Here is a 26,041-nt window from a genome sequence, read left to right as displayed (position 1 = left end):
TATCCAAGGCTCTTCTCAGCTGAGACGCGGCAAACACCTCCGTGGTGTGCGTCTCAGCTCAACAGCAAGGTTCGTGAAACAGGGGCAGGGAGACGCCGCTCGCTCTTACCTCTGCTGAGTACTGGTTCTCAACTCGGAACGGAACTCCGTGAAAGCTAGGCTCTGTGGTTAAACACGACGTCGGCAAGGATCAAAATATCCGACGCTGCGTCCTTGCGGTGAAACGCTTTTGAAGGCGTTTCCGGCCTGCGAGCCGCTCGTTAGGCAGGCTGGTAGATGTAGTCCTGATCCCGTGAGGGCGCCGTACAGCCCGTGTCTGGTCGCGCTGAAGGCCGCGGGAACGTCAGGGGCGAGGGGAATCGTGACAGTACGACATTACTAAGTTCTAAACACATAAAACATATCTAAAACATGATCTGTTAAAACCCCACCCAAAATACATAAAAATGCATTTGAAGCGGTTTGTACACGAAAAGAGCATTTGTGCTATACGCATTTAAAGAAATATTTCATTTTCATTCAAAGCATATAGATGACATTTAAAAAACGCTATCCGAGTGAATCATGAAAATACATTTATGAAAATGGCGCTTAAATACAGAAAAAAAATGTCGACACCATTCCATGACAGAATATATAAATTGTTTGGTTGTGGACAAGGTCAAATATTGTCTCTTGGAAGCATTCAAAGAATTCATGTTCTCTAGGAATAGTTCTACTTTAAGCAGATAACTTTGTGCCAAAGAAAAGTTCAACTTTGGAAAAAAGTCAAATCATGGAAAAATAGAGTTCCAAAGTTAGAAGTTTGTTTTTGAAAAGTGAAGGTCGAATTCAGAGAACACTGTGTGCTAACTTCAAAAGTCGGTGTCATTGTTTGGAGAAAACATCAAATCCTCTAAGCTGGTAAAGAATTTGTCTACTACTGTAGGTGAAAGTTGGACTACCTCGTTAAGCAGATCAATTGCACATAGATGAGAAGCATCGCCGTCAGCCTTATTAGCATTAGCAATGTTCGAAGTAGATGGTACCTGTTTGCCTGTTGCAGTTTGCGTCTGTGAGATCTCAACGAATGCCGTCATCAGGATTGGTAGCCGCGGGGGAAATCACAGTGCATGAGCCGTTACTGGTTCAAGCAAAGTATCAACTTCGTTGGCAGGACTGATGGGAGTGTCAGACAGATGTCTAGCACGCATTCTTCTCCACATAGCAGGCATCATAGAACAGGTAAGATGCAATCTTGCCAGATTGGTCAGAATGATAGAAACCACGTGGTATTTAGATCTCTTAAACGAGCCAGGCCCAGAAATTGTATCATGCGCTCACAACACTTCATTGCCAGGAGGGTGTTCTCCAAAGTGATCTGGGTGTCGACGGTGACTTGACTTGCCATACCGAAGCAGAATGAATACAAATAGTATTCCTGCTACGAGACCCAAAACGAGAGGCATGCCGCCAAACACAGAGTGCACGAAGTTTGGAAATATGCCTAGGACTACTTCAGAGGGTGCTAACAGTCCCGAAAAAATCGTCTTAAATACATGTACAATACCACTCGTATCAGACATGTTTAAGATACGACCTAACATTTCTGGAAATGTATAGGACAGTTTGTCGATAAAAGGGCATGTATCACTGCAGAAGCCCTTGCAACCTGCAGATCATACGTCTCTTTGGCCGAGGTCAGTGGCACCGTTTTTTGTAAAAGAATGGCTCTCAGTCTGCTTAAAGTATCAATTCGAATAGAAGAGATGTTCAGTGAAGGCCACAATGCCGACTCCCTGTCTTACTTAGTTTTAGGAATCAATACTTGCATACAGCAAGTGACCCTGGTTGACACAGTAATGAGACAGGGGGTTCCTGGCAACATGCCACAACAGCTGTGATCATTCAACATAATGTAACTTCCATTCGAAATCTGCTTAAAAATTGGATCTATCACTGCAGCTGGAGAACCTTGCAGGTGGCAGGATAAGTTGTTAGAGGAACCATCGCAGGCCCCATGTAAATTAATACCCTGACATAAGAGTGAACCACTTAGTGTGTTTTCACTAGTCGTACCACTAAGAAACACTTCTTTTTCACCACTCCAACATTTGTGTGTATATGGTAAATCCCAGGATGTCTTGATGTATTCTTTACCCAACCTTTCATATACCCCCGCTGGTATATGTTTTAAACAATACTGAAAATGGAAAATCGTTACAGGCAGAGTGATTGTACCATGTATTATCCATTCTGTCGCTAGCTTCTCAGAAACAGTTAATGGTAATCTTTCCAGTTTTTCAATGCTCAGCACCGTATATTCTGCCCCTCATTGTGCCAAACTGATTTGTTTATCTGTAAGGTTAAATTCGGAAAACAATGACGTGGTGTTTATTAGACGCCACGGCACATAGCCAGAACGGAGGTTTTGCAACGTCCAGCCAAAAAACATTGTAGAGCGCAATTGTGACTGACCATGCTGTAACATGACCAAGTCCTGTTCCATTATGTCAATGGCAGAGGATACTATGCTGTCTAAAGAATATATTCTGGATGACAGAGTCGTTAACCCATTGTCAACGACAGAGAGAGATTTCTCTAAATTAATACGATCAAATTCTCGTATTCGTTCTGCAGTCTCTGCTTGCGTTGTTTTCCATGCTTCATTATACATGGCATAGATACCGGCGTATATAAAACGTTTATTACGTGGTTTCACTGGTCCTTGTAAGACGTCCCTTAAATCAACGCCATCTTTAAGTAAAGTTAAGTGTTGTTTTACTTCCTTCAGTGTAGATTTTTGTAGCCACTCAAGGCACAGTTTTCCCACACTGTGTGATGTTACTATCCCTGGATGTTGTCTCTGGACATAGCTTGATCTGGCCTAGTGAATGAGAACCCTTGTGTTTTATTCAGGAATCTATCTTGACAGTTGTTTGTCTGTGGGCCAGATTAACCATTTTTTCCAATCACGATCTATTCTGTTGTTAAGTACCCAGTACTGGGTACTGCACAAAGGCAGTACCCAGTAAAGCAAGAAGCTAAAAAACAGGTCAGGGAGATCTTAGATCAACTTGAATACCAAGGGGTGATTGAAACATGCACCCCGTCAATAAATCAAATTAAATCAAATCAAGGCATTTACATAGCGCACTACTCACCCGGAGGGTCTCAAGGCGCTTGGGGTGGGGGGGGGTCTGCTACTGCTCGAACAGCCAGGTCTTGAGCTGCTTCCTGAAGGCGAGGTGGTCGTGGGTCAGTCGGAGGTGGGTAGGGAGGGAGTTCCAGGTCTTGGCGGCCAGGTAGGAGAAGGACCTTCCTCCAGTGGTGGCTCTTCGGATGCGGGGGATGGCGGCGAGGGCGTTGTTGGTCGATCGAAGCTGGCGTCTGGGGGTGTAGAAGTTGAGGCGGCTGTTGAGGTATCTCGGGCCTTGGTTGTGTAGGGCTTTGTGTGCGTGGGTGAGGAGTCGGAACGTGATTCTCTTGTTGACCGGGATCCTTTGTTTCCTGTATCCAAACCAGACAATACCTATCGTCTAGTTTTGGATTACAGACATCTAAACTCTTGTTGCAAAACATTTGCAGTACAAAATGCACACAGTGGAGCACTATACATTGTGCGTAAAAAATATAAAACAACATTAGATATTTCTAACGGTTTCTTCTGTCAAAATATTGCACCATAAAGCAGATATTTGACCGCTTTCTCAATCATGGGGACACAGCGTCAGTTCTGTCGTCTCCCCAGGGATTCAAGAATAGTCCAGGGTTATTTTCAGCCAGAGTAACAGAGTTACAACAAATGTATGATGATGAAGCATTATCGTATGTCGATGACATCTACTGAACAGACGTTGACTTGGAAAAGCACTTGAACAGGGTGAACACCATAATACTTGGCTTTGCCTCTGAAGGGTATAAATTCAATTTAAAAAAATCACGAATTGCCCACCTCAACTTCCTGTTTCTAGAATATGAATTATCAAGTGAAGGCAAGCCTGGCAGCAAACTTCCTAGAGAAATGTGCGCTGCTTCAACCTCTAAAAACACTGAAAAACTTAGTCAATTCTAGGTTCCCTAAATTTCGGAAGAATTTACATTTGAAATTACGCAGAAAGGGTTAAACCTCTCTATGAATTAATCAAACCGGATTTCAAACCAAGTAATTGGACTCAAAAACACACTGAAATGTTGTGTTCAGTGCAAACAGACATGTTAGCAACCACACATTTACAAACATGCGTAAATATACGCAACTTAGTAATCCAAATCATTCCAGGAAGATGCGGATTCACGTACTTAACCTTTAATGAAGGGGAAAAAGTAAAAATTGCTTATAAATCACACTTGTACACACAAGCAGAAAGGAAATTCACTTCTACAGAAAAAATCCTGCCAGCGGTTCAAACAGCAGTAGCAAAAGAGAGAGCCCTCGCACAGGGAAAACGCATAATGGTCGTTACTCCTGTACCTGCTTTAAAAGCAGTAACAAAAGCGAGCATTCCAAATCCAAAGGCTTTATATCCGAGATGGATACAATGGGATAATTCTCTTGCTGCAACAGACGTTGAATACGTTTTTGACCCGTACTTGAAAACACAAGAATTTTTACAATACGAACAAGAATGTCCTCTGCCTATTGAGATTCTGCCAGTACGGATGTATAAGTTTATACCGACAGATCAGCACAACCCGCAATTGGGGTAAACAAGCTTATAGTGCTGCATGTGCGATCGTTAAAGGTCGATGCACGATGGTAAATTCCGACCTATGGTCACAAAAACACAATCTCTCGGAGATTGTACAGCTCAGCGAGCTGAACTACAGGCTTTCAAGTTGGCGTTCGAAAATACAGATCGCGAATTCCCCACACTTCTAGTGTGCGATTTATTTATTGCGTTCAATCTTATAACAAATACTTGCAGAACTGGATTGAAAACGGTTTCAAAGATGCAAAAGGTGGCACAATCAAGCATAAATTGCTTTGGGAACAAGTAGTTGGGTTACGAAAAGAACTACAAAAAGCTCACGTGATCCATACACTGAGTCATCATCGTGATGGCGTTCACGTTGCAGGGAATTCATTGGCTGACAAAGCTGCGAAGGCAGCTGTGCAAACAGCTTCCATAGCTGCAATCACTCATTCAAAAACGAAAATAGACTGCAAAATAATGCTAGCTTTCAATGCCACAAGCAAAGGCAGCGGTACAGCCTTACCTCTAAACTATCCACTCCAATATTCATACATAATCAATGAAAACTCCGTTCCTTTTGCTCAAATCCCTGGAATGGGGGATAGAGTGATTCCAAACAGGAAATGTAGAGAAGCTTTGATACACGAAGCACATTTGGGAGAGGGTTTGATGCATCAGGGGATCTTTAAATCTATACTAGAATTAAAAGAGACGTATTGGTGGCCAGGAATGAATTGTCACATTTAAGAATTTGCAATTAATTGCCATGACTGCAACAGAGATCACAGCATGGAACGCCGCCCAATACCTGACTACAGCGTAGCCAGCTCAGTACAGACACCATTGTTAGACAGCATTAGACTATCTACACACAGAAGTCCCTATGGACAAATACGTTCCCACAAATATTAAGACAAGATTCATTTGGATGTGGCCACAGCGCTCGGATGACGCCCGAACTGTTATAAAAGATTTGCGAGTCTTTATCGGCTCAAACGCAGTCGGCACTCTACATTCTGACCAGGGTCCAGCGTATAGCTCAAAAGCTTACAAGTAGGCCATGGCCAATCTGGGCGTTGCATTGCGGTATTCTAGTCCATTCCATCCTGAGGGAAATTCGGTTATGGAGAGAATAAACCGGGACATAAAGCAATCTATAACAGCTAGGGTACTAGGTTCGGATGACGGGTGGGTCAAACATCTAATAAGTGTCCAACGTAGTCTTTATAATCTGCCAAGAAGTTCTCTAGGGGGAATCACTCCATATGAAATCCTTTTTGGAACTAGAATGATTGTCTAGGACCTTGATCGTCACACTTCAGTGGTAGAACAAAAACCTTTTGATATCAAAGACCGTTTGGCTGTTTTGCAGGACTTAAATGAAACAAGAAAAAGTCAAAGCAACGTATTGCTGAAGCCAAAGACCTCTGAAGAAAAACCACCCGTCCCAGCAAGGCCTGCCTGGATTCCAAAGATTGGGGATCTAGTCAGAGAAAAGATCGTGGACAAGAAGGAATTTGACCCTTCATACAGACAACCAGTACCTGTTTTAGCAATTCACGGATCAAGAACAGTACTGCTGCCGCCCCTTGCTGGAAGAAAGGAGAACAGGTTTATATCCATCGACTTGGTAAAACCACATCATGTGGCCGATCATAAGTAGTATGCCAAGTGGACTCCAAAGATGTAGCAGACTCCCGAATCTGGCTACAATCCAAGAGGTTCAAACTGAGAGACTGATAACATTTGAAGACTCTGCAGCACAGAACAAAGGACTATGTAACAAAGCCATGGAACTTGTGCCTCTTCAGACCCAAATAACAGTTTGTCAAGAAACACCTGTCTACAATGATTTAGTTTAGCATCCGAGTATACTAATATGACAATTGATCAAGTGATTCCAGCGATTTCATCGAATCCGGAAGCAATCCCTACAATTGACAGAACTGCCTCTGGCTATTTCATTAACTTTGATACGTTTTCCGAGGATCCCAGCGAACCTGAAACGACGCCAGCTAAAAGAACTTTTAAAGAACAAGCAACAGTACTTTTTCATCAACTGGAAAAGACATATCTGGTTTCACCATGGATTGAACTATGGATTGTGTTGGGTGTAACTTTCCTTATACTTTGGTTGACTCTGGTATTTACCTTGGGAATCCTGATCAATGGAAAATATAGTACAAAGGACACAGTAAGAAAGAACATCAACTTACTGCTCAAACCACACAAATCATCCCATCGTGAACAAAGAGACTTGTCAGCAGTAAACATCACAGCCATTACTATACCTGGTGGTATAGCTTGGGACAGAACTGATTATGACATCTTTGGTCCTGCAGAGCTATTGAAGATTCCACACCAATTCAAGGTTTCCTTGAGTGATTTTGTTTCACCCAGCACATTTTCTGATGATTGGGACTTTGAGACTGTTAATAATATGATGTCAGACTTAGAAATGTCTGCAAAATTTACAAATCATGAATACTTAGAAAGTTAATCAGATTATGAGCAAATGTACTGTTATAATCACTATGGTCATCATTTCTTGCATAGATCTGCAAACCCTGGAAATGTTTTTATCTATAATTAATGGGAACATTGTCCAACGCCACCAAAAAGGTAGCTCAAAAACATTTAATGACAAATTCCCGTACTTTTCAGGCTTTAATATTTCCAAACCAGAATCATTTTACTTTAAAAATTTAATAGGACAGGAATGAAAAGTATGTTGACAAATACAAAGTAAATGTATTCCTACGGCCTTTTATGCTCGGCTGTCTACATTAGGTTTTGACTTTTGGAAAGACACCATTGAGACAAAAACAGTCTGGGGCACAAAAGACTGGCAGGTGCAGGGCTTAGAAGCTTTATTTAGAGCCTGCATTATCCCAGAACAAATAATGTTTTTAAATGACACTCTTCAACAGACTTCTTGTTTTGGATTGACTAAGATAAAAGATTTAAACAAACCGTCAGTACCTATGTCTACACCTGAAAGAAGTAACACTTCAGAGGGGGTGGTTGACGTTACAACATGAATTTTATATAATGCAGGTGCCTGGGCGATTGCCCATTTTCTGGCATATGTTTATTTTCTATGAATCGGAATATGGTTGGAGAAGGCTGGCATAATGATGTATTCGCTATGTGGGCACTCCCTGAAAAATTCACATGGCAAAGACATCATTATGCCAGCCTTCTCCAACCATATTACGATTAATAAAAAATGCACATATGCCAGAAAATGGCCATGTGTTTTTGTGTAGATTGCAGCAAAGACTGTACCCCAAGTGTCGCAGTCTTCCATGTGTGGTACGATCCCTATTGGTAAACAGATTGTTAAAATCCTGTGTTTCTCATGAGGGTTACTATCAGGAAATACTGCCTCGATTTGAGTAATTTTTTGAGCTATCCAGAATGGAATTTGTTCCCTCTTTGCAGGTAATTTACCAATGACTGATTGTATAGTCTGTGGTGTGATTTTATTTGTGTTCCCTTGGTAAGGGGTGTGTTGTGTAATCCTTATAGGAGGTTTTACTGTTAGAGTCCGCATGACATATTGAACCAATTGTCTATGTATTTTTATTAGTTGTTTTAGTTGAACTAATAGTTCATCACCTGACATTTCTTCAATGTCAGGATGTGGTGTATAGCTGGCTAGTACTGGCCATGTTGCTCCTGGTCTACCTAGTGGACAGAGCCTGGTAATGTGATTTTGATGGTGTAGGGCGCCTTTAAACCAGAGTGCATGCTCTTGGTAAGTAAGTGGAATTTCAATATCCTCAAAAGGAACATATTCAGTTGGATGTTCCTCTACTTTGTAGAAGTGAAACACATGTGTTACTGAATTTACTTCAGGGAAGATAATTCATGAATAGTATACCTCTGTCTGCCGATATTCGTGTGCTTCTATCACAAAAATTACCCTACTACCTCTTGATGATAGGCCATTTGTTATAAGTTTTATAGTGAGGGCTTTCCTTAAATTTTCTGGGATGATTATAGCATCCAAGTCATCTTGTTGGAAACCTGTAACGTCTAATCCGGGTAGGGGTGCAGCTCCACCGTTTGCGTTATTGTTGTCTTCGGTCATTGTTTAATGAAAGTTGCAGAGCAAGTTTCAAGGAAATAAAGATAAGGTGCACAATATTTTGGAACACTGTATCCTTCAACGTTGAAAAAACCAAAAACTAATACATAAGATTTTTGTCCTACTCAGTTATGGCGGATATTTTATCCTTTTACCCACGCCAGATGTCTGTTGGAGTATTTTTACAGGGAAAAAAAGGGTCTCTGAGAAAATCACGACTGAGTTACTTTAGTATCTAGCGTTAAATTAGTGCCTTACCAAACATTGGGCGCCATGTAATGTAGTTCCTATACTCCCAATAGGCTCTGCGCATTGGAATAATATATCCTATAGATTAGACGTAGGACTGGGGTCGACTAGGTCTCTATCGAATATATTAAACTTAATAGTGAATGCCAGCTAGCTCAGAGGTCACTAGAAACTTTCTCGAATTCACAAGAAGGGATTAGTTTCTGACAACTGCATAAACATGACAACTTTGTTTCCCAAGAATAAGAAAAGTTTCTCTAGAGTCGCGGAAACAATAGATAAGTATTTCACTCAGTCACTCGTGCATGCTTCGTTTCTACAGAGGTGCAGAGAAATAGAGAGACAGGCGTTTTCAATAAAAGTTTTATTGAATAGTCTTCTTTCTCATGCAAGTAAAGTGAACTGCAACCATCGTAATGCAGCCTGCAAAGTATAATGCGTACTGCGTGAACAATATTATGAAGTAATACTGTAAGAGCATTGTATGGTTTCTAAACCATATATAAAAATAAATACATAAATAACAAGGGCTAAAAGAACTCAACTGGTGCTTCTAAAATATGCCTACCCCAATGTACCTAACCTAAGCCTAGTATGCGGGAAGGAGTAAGTGTGGTGTTGCATAGGTTTAGTTTTCTTTGCCAAGAATCTATCCAAGGTTTCTCTAGGTTCTTATCAGCTCCATACCTTTAGTTTAGATTGAAGAAGGTCTGGTATCTCAGTCTTGGGACTCGATTTCCCAACACCCCGCAAGGGGAGCTTGGAAACACTTGAGCTGGATTCTCGGCGAGAGAAATGCAGCCTCTCGATCAGTGCGTCAGCTGGAGGGTCGACTTCCTTCGGCACTTGCTGTAGCGGGCAAGTAGATAGTCTAACTGCTCCGACCCGCCGTGTCTTGCTAGAGCAAGTGAAGGAATATTTATACCTTGAAGGTGTCTAGTTTTCCGTAAAGACGCACTGACGGCTGGTGGTGTGTGTGTCAGGTGAAAGCGTGGACTGATGTCTGGTGGTGTGTGTGCCTGGTGGAAGCGTGCACTGACGGCTGGTGGTGAATGTGCCTGGTGGAAGCGTGCATTGACGACTGGTGGGGTGTGTGCCCGGTGGAAGCGTGCACTGATGGCTGGTGGTGTGTGCCTGGTGGAAGTGTGCACTGACGGCTGGTGGTGTGTGTGCCTGGTGGAAGCGTGCACTGACGGCTGGTGGTGTGTGTGCCTGGTGGAAGCGTGCACTGACGGCTGGTGGTGTGTGTGCCTGTTGGAAGCGTGCACTGACGGCTGGCGGTGTGTGTGCCTGGTGGAAGCGTGCACTGATGGCTGGTGGTGTGTGTGCCTGGTGGAAGCATGCACTGACGGCTGGTGGTGTGTGTGCCTGGTGGAAGTGTGCACTCACGGCTGGTGGTGCGTGTGCCTGGTGAAAGCATGCACTGACGGCTGGTGGTGTGTGCTCCTGGTGAAAGCGTGCACCGACGGCTGGTGGCGTGTGTGTGCCTGATGAAAGCATGCACTGACGGCTGGTGGTGTGTGTGCCTGATCGAAGCGGGCACTGACGTCTGGTGGTGTGTGTGCCCGGTGGAAGCGTGCACTGACGGCTGGTGGTGTGTGTGCCTGATGGAAGCGTGCATTGGCGGCTGGTGGTGTGTGTGCCTGGTGGGATTGTGCACTGATGACTTGTGGTGTGTGTGTCTGGTGGAAGCGTGCACTGACGGCTGGTGGTGTGTGTGCCTGGTGGGATTGTGCACTGATGACTTGTGGTGTGTGTGTCTGGTGGAAGCGTGCACTGACGGCTGGTGGTGTGTGTGCCTGGTGGTAGCAGGAGCATTCACAGTGATAGAAGACACAAATGAAACTGACGAAGAGGAGGGGGACGAGGGGGAGTGGAGCGGAGGAGCATGAATCACAGCTAGAAGGCACAAATAAAGCTGAAGGCTGATTGCTGAAAGCAAAAAAAAACCAAGCCAAGCCATGAAAGTGAAAGTTAAAGTGATCGGACGGAGGCAGAGGGGAAAACAACTTGATGACCCGTGACGGAGGAGACAGATGGCGGTTGCGCACGTGTACGTGCACTCAAGCTTCAGGCCAGCAAAAGCCTCTGGTAGGTAGCACTTTTTTTACCCTTTACTAAAAGTCGAGCAAGCATAGGCTCGACCTAAAAATGACTCTCTCACTCTCCTTTTCCTTTCTTTGAATGACATTTAGTTTGTGGTTGTGCTGGTGTTTTTTCAGTGTTTATATGTTTACACTGGTGAGGGCTATTTCCCTTTCAGTGGTGTTTTATCAGTTATTATAGGTTTAAACCTAAAACCAATAGCCTATACATAAAGATGCATGCCTAAACAACAAAACTCAAGCAGAATAGTGTTAGCCCAATCTTTTTTTGCTGCTACCTTTTATAACAAGGTTATATTGTATTGGCCGCTTCAGGAAGAAATATAAATTTCAGGAAGAAATAGAAATGACTCTCTCACTCTCCTTTTCCTTTCTTTGAATGGCATTTAGTTTGTGGTTGTGCTGGTGTTTTTTCAGTATTTATATGTTTAGACTGGTGACGGCTATTTCCCTTTTGGTGGTGGTTTTATCAGTTATTATAGGTTTAAACCTAAAACTGATAGCCTATACATAAAGAAGCAGTGTGGCACACATTCCAAGCAACTCTCCCAACCAGCACAGATCATTTAGTACTGGGCCATGCGGCGCAAAGTTCACGTATTGTCAGAGCATCTTACAGGATTAGTTAAAGACTTTGCAGACCTACTTGCTGGACCCACCAACAAATCCACTAATAGGAATTCCACCGCTAGGTCCTTCACGCATTTTTCCAGAGATGGGGCACTCTGAAAATGGACCAATTCACATCAGCCAAAAAGCAAAAGGCCAAACTTTGCAGCCAGATACCACAACCAACAGTCCATGGGGAATGTACTGTCGATGGACTGGTCAGGGATATTTGCCTATACTTTTTTACTTCTTCCACTGCTTCTGGTTGCCATCAGGAAGCTTAGGCAAACAATTCTCATTTTAGTAGCTCCAATATGTGCCTGGCAGCCTGGTTCTGCACCCTGCTGTAACGCTCTATCAACTCCCACTAGAGTCTTCCTATCAAAGTAGAACTGCTCACACAGAGGCACAGACAGATCAGCGCCCATACTCCGCACAGCTCGACCTAATGATCTGGCACCTGAGGTTTTAGAGTTTGGTTACCTACACCTACCCTAGGAATTGAATGTCTATCCTCTAAGAAGCTAGACACTCTACCACTTGAGCTTCCTATGCTGCGAAGTGGAAGAGGTTTTTACATTACTGTAATACTAAGAAGATGTATCACTTAAACTCTGTGGTACAAGAGATAGTTAGCCCCATTCTCTTCCTTCAATACACAGTGGTGGCTTACACATGTATCTACCTTCATCTAACCATAATTGCGGATTCCTTGCAGAACAGCCAACATATATATTTTTTTCAGGATTGTAGTTGTTGGGACGGAAACGTCCTCTGCATGGTTAAAGATTCTACCCTCATAGTGGTGAAAGGCTACCGCCTTCACCAAGAGTTAGGCAGCACAAGTGTGGTGGTGGCGCTTACCGTGTAATGATTAGTAGAGGGGATTAGGTCCTTTTAACCATGTATTTTGGAGTGAGGCCTACAAGCTCACTCAGCTTTTTTAAAGTCTGCTGCTGTGTGCTACACTTTTGGCTTACATCGGGCAGATGTGGAGTGTTGAGCAGCTCAGCGCAGCGCCTCACAGCACAGCACAGCACAGCACTGGAGTAGTGACTGCGCTGGATGTATGTATGCCTGGGAAGAACACAGTACAGGGATGGAGCAGTACTGTACAGTATATGTATTGTTGGTGCACATACTCGTTTCAAAGCTTTATTCGAGTGATATACTCATAAAAGCACAAACATACTTATAAAATACATTCAATTAAAAAAAGAGAAATTTTCCCTGATTAAACATACTTTTGAAACATTTATACATACATAAGCAATAAAACAAGAATAAAAAGAAATCTTTCATATAGATTTACACAGGGATCATCTAAACCCTATTTAATTTACACTAGTAGAGATTACCCTCCGTCTAATGGACCATGCCCACCCCAAATACTTTGCTGTTCCTAGAACAATAGGCATATCAGTGGTTGTGCAAACAATTCGTAACGCCTCAACACCCCTAGATGTCCCTAGGTTTCTACAGACGGGAGCTAACCATACTCTTCTCGGGGTGGCGTAAGCTTTACACAAAAATAAAAAGTGACCTATACTTTCCTTAGTTGCACCACATACCGGGCAGCACGAGGTGGTTCGACTCCTCCACCTACCCGTCAGGGATCTCAAGGGAAGGGCGCCTGTTCTTAACTGGAAGAGAAGCTTCCTATCCTCTGGGTTTGTAATACTATCCCAGTATTGTTCCAGTATGGGACTCAATTTGATTTCTAGGAAACTCCCCGCCATTGTGTCTGGTCTCGTTCTACTCCAGAGTCTGCCATCTATCCAATCCCAGTATAAACCTTTAATTATGTTTCTACTTGGAAAGGGTTCCTCAGATGGATTATCCCATAGGTACTGATTGTATATATGCCTGTTGAAAATACATTACATGAGAGATATAGTGCTGTGAATTCATGCCAATGAAAGCATGTGCTGGGTGTATGTGGCCTTGAGTTAAGTACAACGCATAAAAGGTGTAGTGTTCTACAGAACACACATGGTGAGTGTGTGTGCTGGCAGTGTGTGTTTTCAAATAGCACACCCTGGTACAGTACAGTACAGCAAAGCTACAGTACTGAACAGTGCATGTAGACTGTGTATGCTGAATGTACGTGTGTCTGTAGTGATACAATGCATGGAGGTAGCATTGCTAGACCGTAAGGACTTTGTGTCTGCAATGGTACTTAGCATGTGCCTATTTTTTTCCCTTATGTTTAAGCTATGGCTTTGTACTCATGTAACTCATTTAACTGCGCTCCAGTAACTGATGGACCGTGGCCACCATGTTCTGAAACAATGCTTTTTCCTCATGTAAAGCACTCTGATACCTCTGGGTCTAGCAAGCGCTATATAAAACTTTTCAATTAAAATAAATAAATAAATGGAGGACCTTGGATTCCATTTTGGGAAGCACATGTGTGACTGCTGAAGACATGAGGAGCAGAGGAATCCCCCCAGACAGATTTGTGTATTGCTTGAGACCAGTAGACAAACACTGGCGGAAGGGATGAAGGGGAGCAAAGGTCTTACTCTACTACAGAAGCCTTTCTTTTTCCAATATCTAGTCCGTGCACTGCCTCTTTAGGTTGGAGCAGCTCGATGGTGTCTGTCAGCATGCTCTGCAGCACACGTGCTGATTATCCCGGAAACAGGAGCTGCCAAACAAATAGTTGACACCCACTGCACTGTTTTGCTGTCGGCCAGCTCTGCCCTTTTCCGTTTATGTGAATAACACTCTGCTGACCGCGCCCCGGGCCATTTTATTGGGGCCCCATTTGAAACCCTAGCACTGTTGCTTTGTCCAGCCACTTCCACCAGGCTGACCTCAATCTCCTCGCTTGTGTTTCGGGAGCCTGGAATTCCTCGCCCAGCCAGCACATGCGCATTAGGACTCGACCTAAAAAACAATTCTTTTAATTTTCAGTCATTTCATGTAGGAGCGCTAAGCAGTGAGCGCCTGTTCCATGGTGTTCATTCTCTCCCTTTTGTCTCCTCCCCAATGCTGGCAGGGCAATGCCCCTTTCGCCCCTTAATGTCAACCGTGGCTGGGTCTCTCCCATTACATTTAAGTAGGTTGCTCCTATTTCAGTGATAGATCACAATGAAGGGGCCTGGACACATCTCAGGAAAGGAGATGGTGGTGATAAGTGAATCATGAAGAGTATGGCTGTGAGCCCGGGATTTACCTTTTGATGCACATATCACTGTGGCTGACTTTCAGGTGTGAACTCTGTCACTGACATGAACTGTGTTTTAGGGCAATCAGCTTTGGAGTCTTGCCTGCTGCGAAGGTCCGCCTTTCATGAGCCACAGGGAAGCCATGCAAATCAATATACTCCTCAACAGCAGAGTGTACCAAAGGAATGTGAAATGGATCAGAACCAATAATGGCAGCTGAATATAGCCCATTTTGTGCACTGGACCATCTTAAATTGGCAGAGTTTAGTGATTCGGATCCTTTGAATGACTATAGGTGTATTGTACCACTCTCAAAAAGAATTAAAGGAGAATACAATGTCATTCAAGATGGCAGCACTCACCACAATTTGTGTATTGGAGTTTCTAAGAAATACGTTTAAAAATGTCTTGATATTCATCATGTTCTTTATGCAACTTTACTTGATGTATTCAAAGGGGTATTGGTTTTCTTTTTACTGTTCCTATTAAAATGCTAACTCTAGAATGCTACTATTTGAAGCATAAATGTCTTTAAAAAATATTTCTATTACAATTTCAGGCACATAATAAGTTGGGAAAGTACAAGGAGGCAATTACAGATTGTGAGTGGGCTCTAAGGGTAAGTGCTATCTAATTACATCTTTTCAGGTGTCTGCCACTTTTGTGCAGCATGTGTTCATCCAAAATATGTCAAAAGACATTTCTTTTTTTGTGTTACAACTTATTGTTCTGACTGTCTGTCTTTGAACCTGTTCATGTTCAAGGAAGATGTGCCGACCTCGATAGTCTTTGGTGATTTGATGGATTTGGGAGTGCAGTCTAAAATTATAACCAGCTTGACACTGGATTAAAAAAGATAGATATGTATAGACTTATCGTTCACAAAATATTACCTCGCTTAATGTGTTGATTTGCCAACTCTTTGGGTTGCAGATACAAACATCTCAAGTTTACTCAGGGTCGGCAATTTTAGATCACAAATATTTTAAGGTTCTTATTCTGTATATTTTGCATTTTGTTGGTCAGATTTGACATGTTTTATTTCTGTTCAGTTTTGGTTTTTGTTGTTTACTTTTCATTTTCTTCTACTTTTTTATTTCATCCTCTGCCATGGTATACTGCTAGTACAGGGACAGGATGTGGTCTCAAAATCACTTAGAAAATACAAAAGACAACAGCATACATTTGAGCTAAATGTGCTCTGATTGTACGTTTTCCTCTGGATCAGGAAAGGAGATGTTACATTTCAGTATGCTGGACTGTGCATTAGTGCTTACCTGCCAAGGTTTGATATTGGTTATGTGTGACATTTTCAGAATTTCAGTATAATTATGAGTGACATTCAACAACTGTGTGTGACACTTTCTCGCGAGCAAAACCAAGCAATAAAGACGAGGGAAACTTATAAATATCAGAAATTACACCCAGCTGCCAAGTTTTTAGATTGTTCATATGTGACCTTTCCAAGGATTAATTGCATTTATGAGTGGCATTGTAGTTCAAAATGTGTGACAACTTGAGTAACAGTTTCTCATAAATGTAACCGAGGAATAAGGTCCATGTACAGAGATTAATATCGGAAACTATCCACTTCTGAGCAGTGTACAATACAGAATGAATCACTATATTGCTGAGGCTTTAAACAGTTTCAAATGGCTAGTTATTTGGTAAAGGCAGCAATCACTAATTGCCAGACATACCTCAGGCAGGCCTCTTTGGGGACCAGACTGTCCCTCAAGCTAATGGTGCCTGCTGCACAGCTGTCCTCACTGAGCTCGAGCCAAGCCTCCAGAACATTAGATGCTGGCATGTATCTTTGATGATTAGGTCACTCAGGACTGCTAGCAGCAGCGGTGCGTCCATTGGGGCGTAGGGGCGTACCCCACTAAGCCCTGGACGCACCGTGCACCACTAATTCAGTAATATTCTCGTACTATTAAATATTCTCTTCAACAGTGCAGCGCGGGATCATGTGACGTGACGTCAATGCCTCAATGGTATGGTGCGGTTGGAGGGGGTGGGAGGGGCGGGGCTGCTGGTCTGCCGCAGCTGCTTGAGTGACAGCAGCTGCAGCAGGCCAGCACTGTGCGCATGATACCCCCGGGCTGAGACTTGCCCGCGCATGCGCCGATGCCCTTAGGCATAGAGAAGGGGCTGGAGGTACGGCTTCAGCCGGGCCGGGTTTGAATGGCTGCCCAGGGCGAGCAGTCCATGTGCCACCCTAGCCAATCCTGGCGCTGCATGCAGCGCCAGGATTGGCTGGCCCACCGTGCAACATCCATTATTGGATGCCGCGCGTGGGTGGGCGGGGGCAGAGTGGCGCGACCCCGGGCAGGAGCCAGGAGGAGAAGCAAGCAGGCCCCGGTGTCGTGGGAGTGTCAGTGTGTTCCAGTCCTGGTGTGTTCTCCGTCGCTGCCTGTCTGGGTGAGTAGTCTGTCCCTTGAAGAACTTGGTAACAGGTTCTGTCAGAACAGTTGCTCTGGTACTGTGCATGTGGATAGGTCACAAATCATGTTAGACAGGATGTAAACGCACAATTTGCTTTAATTAAAAAAGCGTTGCAGGCGGTTTATATTAGACAGAAGAATAATCAGATCGGGCACCCATCCCAAGAGAACACACCAGAGCCTCGCAATTCTGATTATCTGCTTTGCAGCGCTTAATCATTGTTCTATATTCTGATGAGAATGTGTGGAGAATTCCATTCACCACTAACGCGGAAAAAGAACGCTTAAGGCGTAGGATGCTATGCCAATCTGCCTAAGATCACACATAGCGCTTCATTTAGACCCTGGAGGTATTGTGAAGTGGTTTTTGTACCTTCTACTGTTAATTTGTACCTGAATCTCAAACACATTTATTTTCTCTGACTCATATTGTGCTCGCTGTTTGCTAGGAGAGCAATATAGAAAAAAATACGGAAATTGTGCACTGAAAAGAGACTCAGATATTTTAACAACTCAGAATGGTTAGGGTGACTGCCTCACGCCATGTCATCACGGCACTCCTTCAAGTACTGAACTTGTCACCCTCAAATCATTGAATCAGGGGTGTCAGTCTACTCAGTACAATAGAAGTAAACCACGACTACAATATGCAGAATGCATCAGGCTGACACAAACACATGCATACATGCACGTACACACATGCGCACATGTGACTAAAACTTTGTCTATAATGACAGAGAGTGGGGTGCTAGCGCTACAACTAGTTGGTAAATCACGAGTGTGTTCCAGTCCTGGTGTGTTCTCCGTCGCTGCCTGTCTGGGTGAGTAGTCTGTCCCTTGAAGAACTTGGTAACAGGTTCTGTCAGAACCGTTGCTCTGGTACTGTGCATGTGGATAGGTCACAAATCCGGGTTTATTTGTGCAAATTTGTCAACGCCGCAAGTGGTAATGTCTTCATTTTCATCAAAGTCGCATCCCAATGTGTTCTAGGTTTTTAAGGATGTCTTCATTTAGCCTCAATAATTTCGTTTTTGGGAGCATTTTATTTGATTGTTTTGTGATTTTAGAAAACGTGTGGTCTGACATGCAGATTGGTTCAATTCTTGGTTGTTCCACTTTGTTTTAACAACTACCTACTAACCAGAACAGACTATCAGGTGTATGGTTTGTAGGGAAAAGGTGATCTCATTTAGATAGTTGTTTTGTGAATTCCACCTGGTTTGACATTGGGTTGGAGTTGCACTTAAAGCATAAGAGCAAAGTGGAGCTAGAGTCATCCAAAGAGTGTAACTAAGAAAGAGAAAAGAGACAATTTTAAACTGTGCCTACACATATGCAGTCTCTTTCTTCTGCAGATAGTTCAGTGTGCTCAGTTGCTCTCTTTGAAAAGTGTAGCAGCTCTGGAGCATTTACGATGGGATGCATAGGGGCCCATGAAGAGTATTGAAATTCAGGGTGGTTGTCCATATAGAACTGGGATGTATTTAATTTATAGGAGCCTGTGAACCTAAATAAATAATTCCATATTCTCTCACTTTTATGATCCTCTTGTTTGTTACTAGTTCCCTTCTGAATTTTCATTCAATCAGAATTGTACCTTACCTTTGATTTATTACCACCCTTGGCTCACTCTTTTGTCAGCAAAACATGCACAAAGTACAACTTTTAACTGCAAAGTATGTGGAGTGTAAGCTTTCAGCAGAGCATAGGTCAAAGTGCAGTCACTTGGTTTGATAATCTTGGTGATTTCTTGGAATTTTTTTATTCTACATCCCAGACATGTGCTTCTTTGGGAGGGTATGCAATGATTTTGTTTCTTTCTTTATGCTGGCTTTCTTATTGCATGAGAAGGAATGGGGGGATGTTTTCTTATTATCATCCTGTGGCTGAACATCCTCTTTCTGAGCTCCAGCAGACATTTTAAGATTGCCTTTTCCCAGTGACAGCCAGTAATTTGAGCAGGCGGAAGTTGGGGGGGTGGTCAGGCCACACATGCACACACCAACTCACACTAAGCCGTCTACATGCACACTCACTCATATGCTTGCACACATACACACCATTCACAAGTACACACACACCCATTCACAGCACACACAAGTACATATGCGTTCATACACACACACATCTAACATTAATGGGTTGCTGGTGGTGACATAAGGTGGTGGGAGGGAATCGTCATTGATTCCTGGAAGATTGGGATTGTTGCCTCCGCTCATTTGCTGAACTTGTTACGGGTCAGTCAGTGAGTAGAGGTGGCAGTCCCTTACTTGCCCCAGAGTCAATGAGACTGCTTACCCCACCCCACTCTGTGATGAGACGTCACTTATCGACAGTCGGCCTAGGGCACTTTAGGGTTTAAAAGTGAAGCACCCAGGTCAGAGTCTACGTGTGACGTGCCTCCCCATCAGGAATGGGAGGACATCAAAGTGCTTGGCCATGCTTAGCAGGTCACACCCACAAGGCTGTTAAATCTTCAGCCCAGCAAATTTCAATACAGGCAGCCAGACGCCTGAGCATTTAGCGCATGTACGGCACTTGGCTGCCTGACCCGAACATGAAAAGTTTGTCAGGCTGACTGTTGCTGTGCCTTACAGGCACTCTTCATGTTCGCAAAAAGAGCTGGGTGGGGGGGTGTCCCCTCCGCCCTTAAGGACGGGCTTTCTTTTCAGCAACCCAGGTGTAGTTGAACACGTTGCTGAAGTTCAGTGCTAGCAATATGGAGGCAATGATGCTGGTTCAAGATGCGTTTTAGGTCAGCCTCAGTCATTTCCCTCATTCAAGAACCTAGGTTCCTGCCTTGGTTTGCATTTGTTAAAGGAGTACCAAGTGAACTCTGTGGCCTCTGCATCTTTTCTTGAAATGAGGCTGTCCAAAAGTATTTGCCAATGCCGCCGCTAGATTGCGCACTCCAGTGGTGGGGGTCTGTGATTATACCTAGACTGGATTGTGCCAACTCCTGTTATTTAGGATTACCAGACTGCTTAATGCAATTAATTCAGAACATGGTCGTCAGGCCTGTTGGCTAGCTACTTAAGTGTGATCTTGTCTCAGGACATTGTTGGGCATTACACTGTCTTCTGGAAAAACGACACATTAAGTTTAAAGTTCTTTGCATGGCTCGCCATGCCTTTTATGAATGAGAAAGGGCTGGCCTGTATTTAGGACAGACAAAGTATTTTTCAGCCCATTGCCAGTACATGACAGCTGGCAGTTGTAGAGGCCTCGTCTCACTGCAAATCTTTCTACATTTCTTTTATGTTTCCCAAATATAATTTGAACATATTGCTTTGCAAATCAGACCCATGTATCTGACCAATCACGAGGAGGCACTCCTGGCAGGTGATGATAGGCCTTACAAACAACTACATGAAACAACATTTGCAGGTCTCACCCCTGCCACAAAAGAGGCCTGCAGAAAAATAAAGACCTTGCAGACAGGCCAGTTCCTTTGCCAGTTTGTACGACGCAGGCTGTCGGACACATTTGCTTGCTCAGGCTGTACGACTTGGTGTCTTGCTTGTTGGCCTGTTCTGTTACATCTCTCTGATACTTGGATACTACACCTTAGGCTGCCCCACAGCACCCCCAGTGGCCTCTGCTGATTCATCTCTATAGGATAATTCCACATCTCGAAGTAGGCTGCAAACGTAATCTCTCCATAGGCTCCCAAGCTTCCTCCCATTGCCTGTCTTCTCAAGGAAGACCCTTTGATGCCTAGTGACGTAAACTTGTACAATGCAACATTTTGTCCAGGGTTGCCTCCTTCCTGGCCTGATTTACAGCAATATCCTCCAGCGGTAGTTCTGTTGGCCTCGTACACTATCAGGGCTCGATTTTGTTGTTTCTGCCCATCTTATCTCGTGTTTTTCTGCACTGTCCAAATCTCTGTTGCATTTTCTGTTCTAGACTTGTCCATTAGTAGCTGCAGGTTTGGTTTTCAGTAGTTTGTCGTATCTTCCTCCTTGTTTCACAGTCTTCTGTCTTCATTGGTCCTGTCCTTGGACAACCTTTGCCACTAATATTATCTTATCTCTTTGTCACCCGCTCTCTGCTCTCTGGCACGGTCTTGTATTAGTTAAGGTTGGTTTGAAACATAGTGCAGCTCTTTGTCGCCCTGACTTCTCTCTATTTTCCAGCAATGTTGATAGATGCTGAGCTGTCTTCATTAACATCATTTCACTCTCACCCCTACCTTCTCTCTATCAGCACTCCCTTTAAAATTGAGTTGAATGTCATTATCACACTTCTGTAAAGCCATCTTTGTTCCTTTCTGCCACACTGTATATCAGCAGTCACTGAGTTGGCTTTTAATCATATCGCATTACTTCATTGGGGTTTCTTCTCGTTCACTGTTGGGTTGGCTTTTGATAGTCTTATACCGCCCTCTTTCCCCCCTCTTTTCTCTGGTGTGGTCCATCGGCAGCTGTTGGGTCAGCCTTTGATCATGTCTTGTGTGGTCCTCCGTGCTCCCACTCTTCTCTGGTGTGGTCCATCGTCAGCTGTTGGGTCAGCCTTTCATCTTGTCTTGTGTGGTCCTCCGTGCTCCCACTCTTCTCTGAATTGGTTCATTGGCCGCTGTTGGGTAGGGTGTGTTGATTGAAAGACGGTGCAGAGCTCACTGGACTTTAGGGGCAGACACTGTACCCTCATTTTGCACTCGCAAGTGTTTTTCAGTACATAGCGGCCACCCACATACAGCCACCCATCCATACACAGAGCCACCTACATAGCCACCTACACACACACAGAGCCACCTACACACACACACAGAGCCACCTACACACACACAGAGCCACCCACACAACCACAGAGCCACCCACACAACCACAGAGCCACCCACACAACCACAGAGCCACCCACACAGACAGACAGAGCCACACACACAGCCAGACAGAGCCACACACACAGCCAGACAGAGCCACACACACACAGCCAGACAGAGCCACACACACAGCCAGACAGAGCCACACACACAGAGCCCAACACACACAGAGCCCCCCCACACAGAGCCCCACACACACACAGAGCCCTTCACACACAGAGCCCTTCACACACAGACCCACACACACACAGAGCCCCACACACACAGAGCCCCACACACACACAGAGCCCCACACACACACAGAGCCCTTCACACACAGACCCACACACACACAAAGCCCCACACACACAGAGCCCCACACACACACACACAGAGCCCCACACACACACACAGAGCCCCACACACACACAGAGCCCCACACACACACAGAGCCCCACACACACACAGAGCCCCACACACACACAGAGCCCCACACACACACAGAGCCCCACACACACACAGAGCCCCACACACACACAGAGCCCCCCACACACACAGCCCCACACACACACACAGCCCCACACACACACAGAGCCCCACACACACACAGAGCCCCACACACACACAGAGCCCCCCACACACACACAGAGCCCCCCCCCACACACACACACACGCAGAGCCCCACACACACACAGAGCCACACACAGGGAACAGGGGGCAGGAAAGCAAGCACAACGAGGGAACAGGGGGCAGGAAAGCAAGCACAACGAGGGAACAGGGGGCAGGAAAGCAAGCACAATGAGGGGGCCGTATTTTTGGGACAAGGCCACGACATATGAAGTAGATCACCTATGTTAACTTATCACAATCTCGCCAGCGCAGCGAGGCGCACTAGCACTAGGGTATTATTTGTGGAGTTTTGCCAGATGTATATACCAGTCCTACAGTAATTTAAAATGTGTTTCTTTGCCAGAAAAGTGTGGAGTGCCTCGTTTGCTCCCACCTTAGGTGTGAATATTGTTGATCTGAGATTTTCATGAAAATGTCTTATAGTCTGAATTTAGCACCTGAGCGTAATAGGACAGAATGTATGTAGCTCTGTGGTTATACTGAATAAGCAGCTACCTATGTTAAGCCATCTATTAATGTAATAACTGCACTTCCACAATTGCTTTATTAACCTTCCTGCTTTCTCAAATTTGCTTGAAAATGCACGATTTTTCTTCAAAATTTTCTTGGGGGGGGTTATCCTCCCCAAACCCCCCTTTTGGGGTTCGGGCTCACTCGCTACGCTCGCACGCTACGGTGCAGTATACAAATCACTTTGCGCCCCACCACTTTCAAATGTCACCCACCGCCCCTGACTGCTAGGTCAGGCGCCAGATCCCAGGAGCATTGCAACTAAAGAGTTGTGTGCTTTGGAGGAACTGGAAGGGTTATTTAAGGGATTGGTTATGCTTCCATGACCTACAGATTTGGGAATTAAAGACTTTGTTAAATTGTGCATTTTACTTTTTCTCCCTGATCAGGTAGTTTTTCAGCCTGGCACTGTTTGCAGTTGAGGATCCTTTCCAATTTAATTTAATTTTGGAAAAAAAATAATGTGAGTGTGGGCCTGTTTAATTTAACTAGTGCTCATAAAATTAGGCTTAACAGCTTTGGATTGAAATGACGCAGTATAAAATTGTAAAATACAAATATTTTACCCAGAAAACGCTTTGCCCCAATTCCTCGGCGCTGGGTTGAGAGCATATAAGAGTGAATGCGAGCCTGTGTTTTTTTTTAAATCACAGGGCTGTCAGGCTGATAAAGGGGTGAACAGCCGAGTGGTGGCTGGACCCGGAGAAAGCTCTGTATTATTGTAGCCAAAAAATCACAAAACAACTTAGCCGGTCCCAGGCCGGTTTCCATGGCAACTGGTAACCTCTCTATGACCTGGGGACAGCTCATGCTTCAATATGTAGACCTTCTAATAGATGTTAATTAGGAAGCAAATTAATAAGAATACAATTTGATAACAGTAAACCACTTTAATATTTGCCGAATTGCAACTGACTTTTTACAATTATTCTATTTGAGAAATCAAACTCTTTTATTGGTGCACTCACCTGACACTGTGCCCGGAACTTATCTGGTGCCAGGCAGCTGACGACCTGCCTTTAAACTGTGTAAGTCCTATGCGCATCTTGGCCCGACCATGGTATTCGGAACAGACAGACACAGGACCCAGCCATGTGACTGCAAGTAAGTGGCAGCACCATTGACAAACATATCCTGCTGTGCCCTCTGGAGTCCAGGACCTCCCTGTCCCACATGGACCTGGGCCAAGTCACCCAAGCACAAGCAGGATGTGAGAGGCCCCAGCCAGGAAGCAGACCGCCGCAGGGCCGGACTGGGAACCGAAACCGGCCCTGGCAAAGTGCTCGGCTGACCCCCCTCCCCCTGAGGGGTTGGGGGTGCGACCGCGCTCTTTGCCAGGGCCGGTTTTCAGCCGATTTTGTTACAGGGACTTTTTTGCAGCTATGCTGCAAAAAAGTCCCTGTAACAAAAACGGCCCCCTGGGGCCCAACACCGGCCCCCACCCATGCGGCCGACCGGGGGATTGCCCTGTGCCCGAAACGGCCAGTCCGGGCCTGGACCGCCGTCAAGCCTGAACAGTGGGCCGATCCGCACCAGACGCGGTGCAGTGAAGGATGCTGCTGCAAGTAGATAGCAGAGCCGCCTGCCTCTGCAACCCTGTCTGTGGCAGAGTACAAGTGGGGTATAAGGGAGAAGGCAGGCAGGTGCTCACTCACCGGAGATCCCACTGGGCTGTCGGCAAGGGCCTATGCCAGTGGCAGCTGAAAATGAGCATGCGCTAAAGCGCTATTAAAATGTATAAAGCAAAGTGTTAGTGGAGGCAGGAGCAGTGTGAGAGATACCTCCCTCCAGCCAGTGACTGTCTCATTTACTTTACAAACATCGCCCGCCCGGGCAAGATTCAGACTCCCAGGCTCACCAGCAGCTGCACAGTGGTGCGCTCTGGGATAAGCATCCGCTGCTGTCCATGAGGCTGGGATACGGTTGTGAGGATTGTTCTCATTCTTTTAGGCAAATTTAACTGAGTTGCGAGCAGCGCTGGCATTGTCACTGGTGGCAGCCTACCACCTAAATTCATGAACTGCAGCCAGTCGCTTGTGCAGCCGTTCTCTCTCCTGACGTCAGTCATCATATTGTAATAAATCAGCAATGCAGCGCGAATCCTATTGTTCCATTGTAGCAGTTAGAGCTGCAGAGCAGGTCAGCCAGCCCCCAAGCCTGCCAGGAGCACCGACTCCAGATTTAGCTTCAATCCGCATTAATGGTGCATGATTAGCAGTGCTAGGACTTCACAGCCCAGGAGGCGATATGTCTATTATGCGTGACTTTACATTTCAGTGCGGTGATGCGAACCACCACACTGAAATGCTTGGCGGGACAGTTAGTGAGGAGTTGGAGTGGGCCATACAAGAACTAAGCCATTTTTTTTGTAAACTTTTTTATTTTCATAACAATACAATCATGACCGCTTTACTTATAGTGGTTACATCACATAAGAGTATCTGTGCGGGCTCATCTTCATTGCAATCAGGTTCAAGTTACAAATTGAAAACAACATTTTAAAACACCTCATTACCCCATCTTTGAGTCTTGACTATGTCCCATTAGTCTGAGTCCTCCTCTTCCCCGGTTTCGCGTGGTGGTTCACAAATATTACCCCTAAATGTATTCCAAAACCCCCAGATTGTATCCCATTTCTTCGGACACCCACGGTGAATGTAAACAGCCTTCTCTGCCACCATTGCCTCATCCATGTCTCTACACCATTTTCGTAGCGTCGGTAATACTGCCGAACCCCACAACATG

At 44.7% G+C, this 26,041-nt stretch overlaps 1 protein-coding gene across 3 annotated transcripts in view; it reads left to right on the top strand.

Annotated features, from left to right (window-relative positions):
- The window catches only part of TTC12 (tetratricopeptide repeat domain 12), a 317,573-nt gene that overhangs the window by 71,004 nt on the left and 220,528 nt on the right, over positions 1–26,041 (top strand). For all 3 annotated transcript variants that reach the window (XM_078682360.1, XM_078682358.1, XM_078682359.1), the window contains exon 8: positions 15,465–15,524. In XM_078682360.1, coding sequence (XP_078538486.1) covers positions 15,465–15,524 — 60 coding nt within the window. The remainder of the gene's footprint in view (positions 1–15,464; positions 15,525–26,041) is intronic.

This window comes from Lissotriton helveticus, chromosome 3_1 (assembly GCF_964261635.1).
Source record: "Lissotriton helveticus chromosome 3_1, aLisHel1.1, whole genome shotgun sequence".
Taxonomy (NCBI): Eukaryota; Metazoa; Chordata; class Amphibia; order Caudata; family Salamandridae; genus Lissotriton; species Lissotriton helveticus.
The sequence above is the reverse complement of the archived record's forward strand: the minus strand, read 5'-3'. Positions and strand labels throughout refer to the sequence as shown.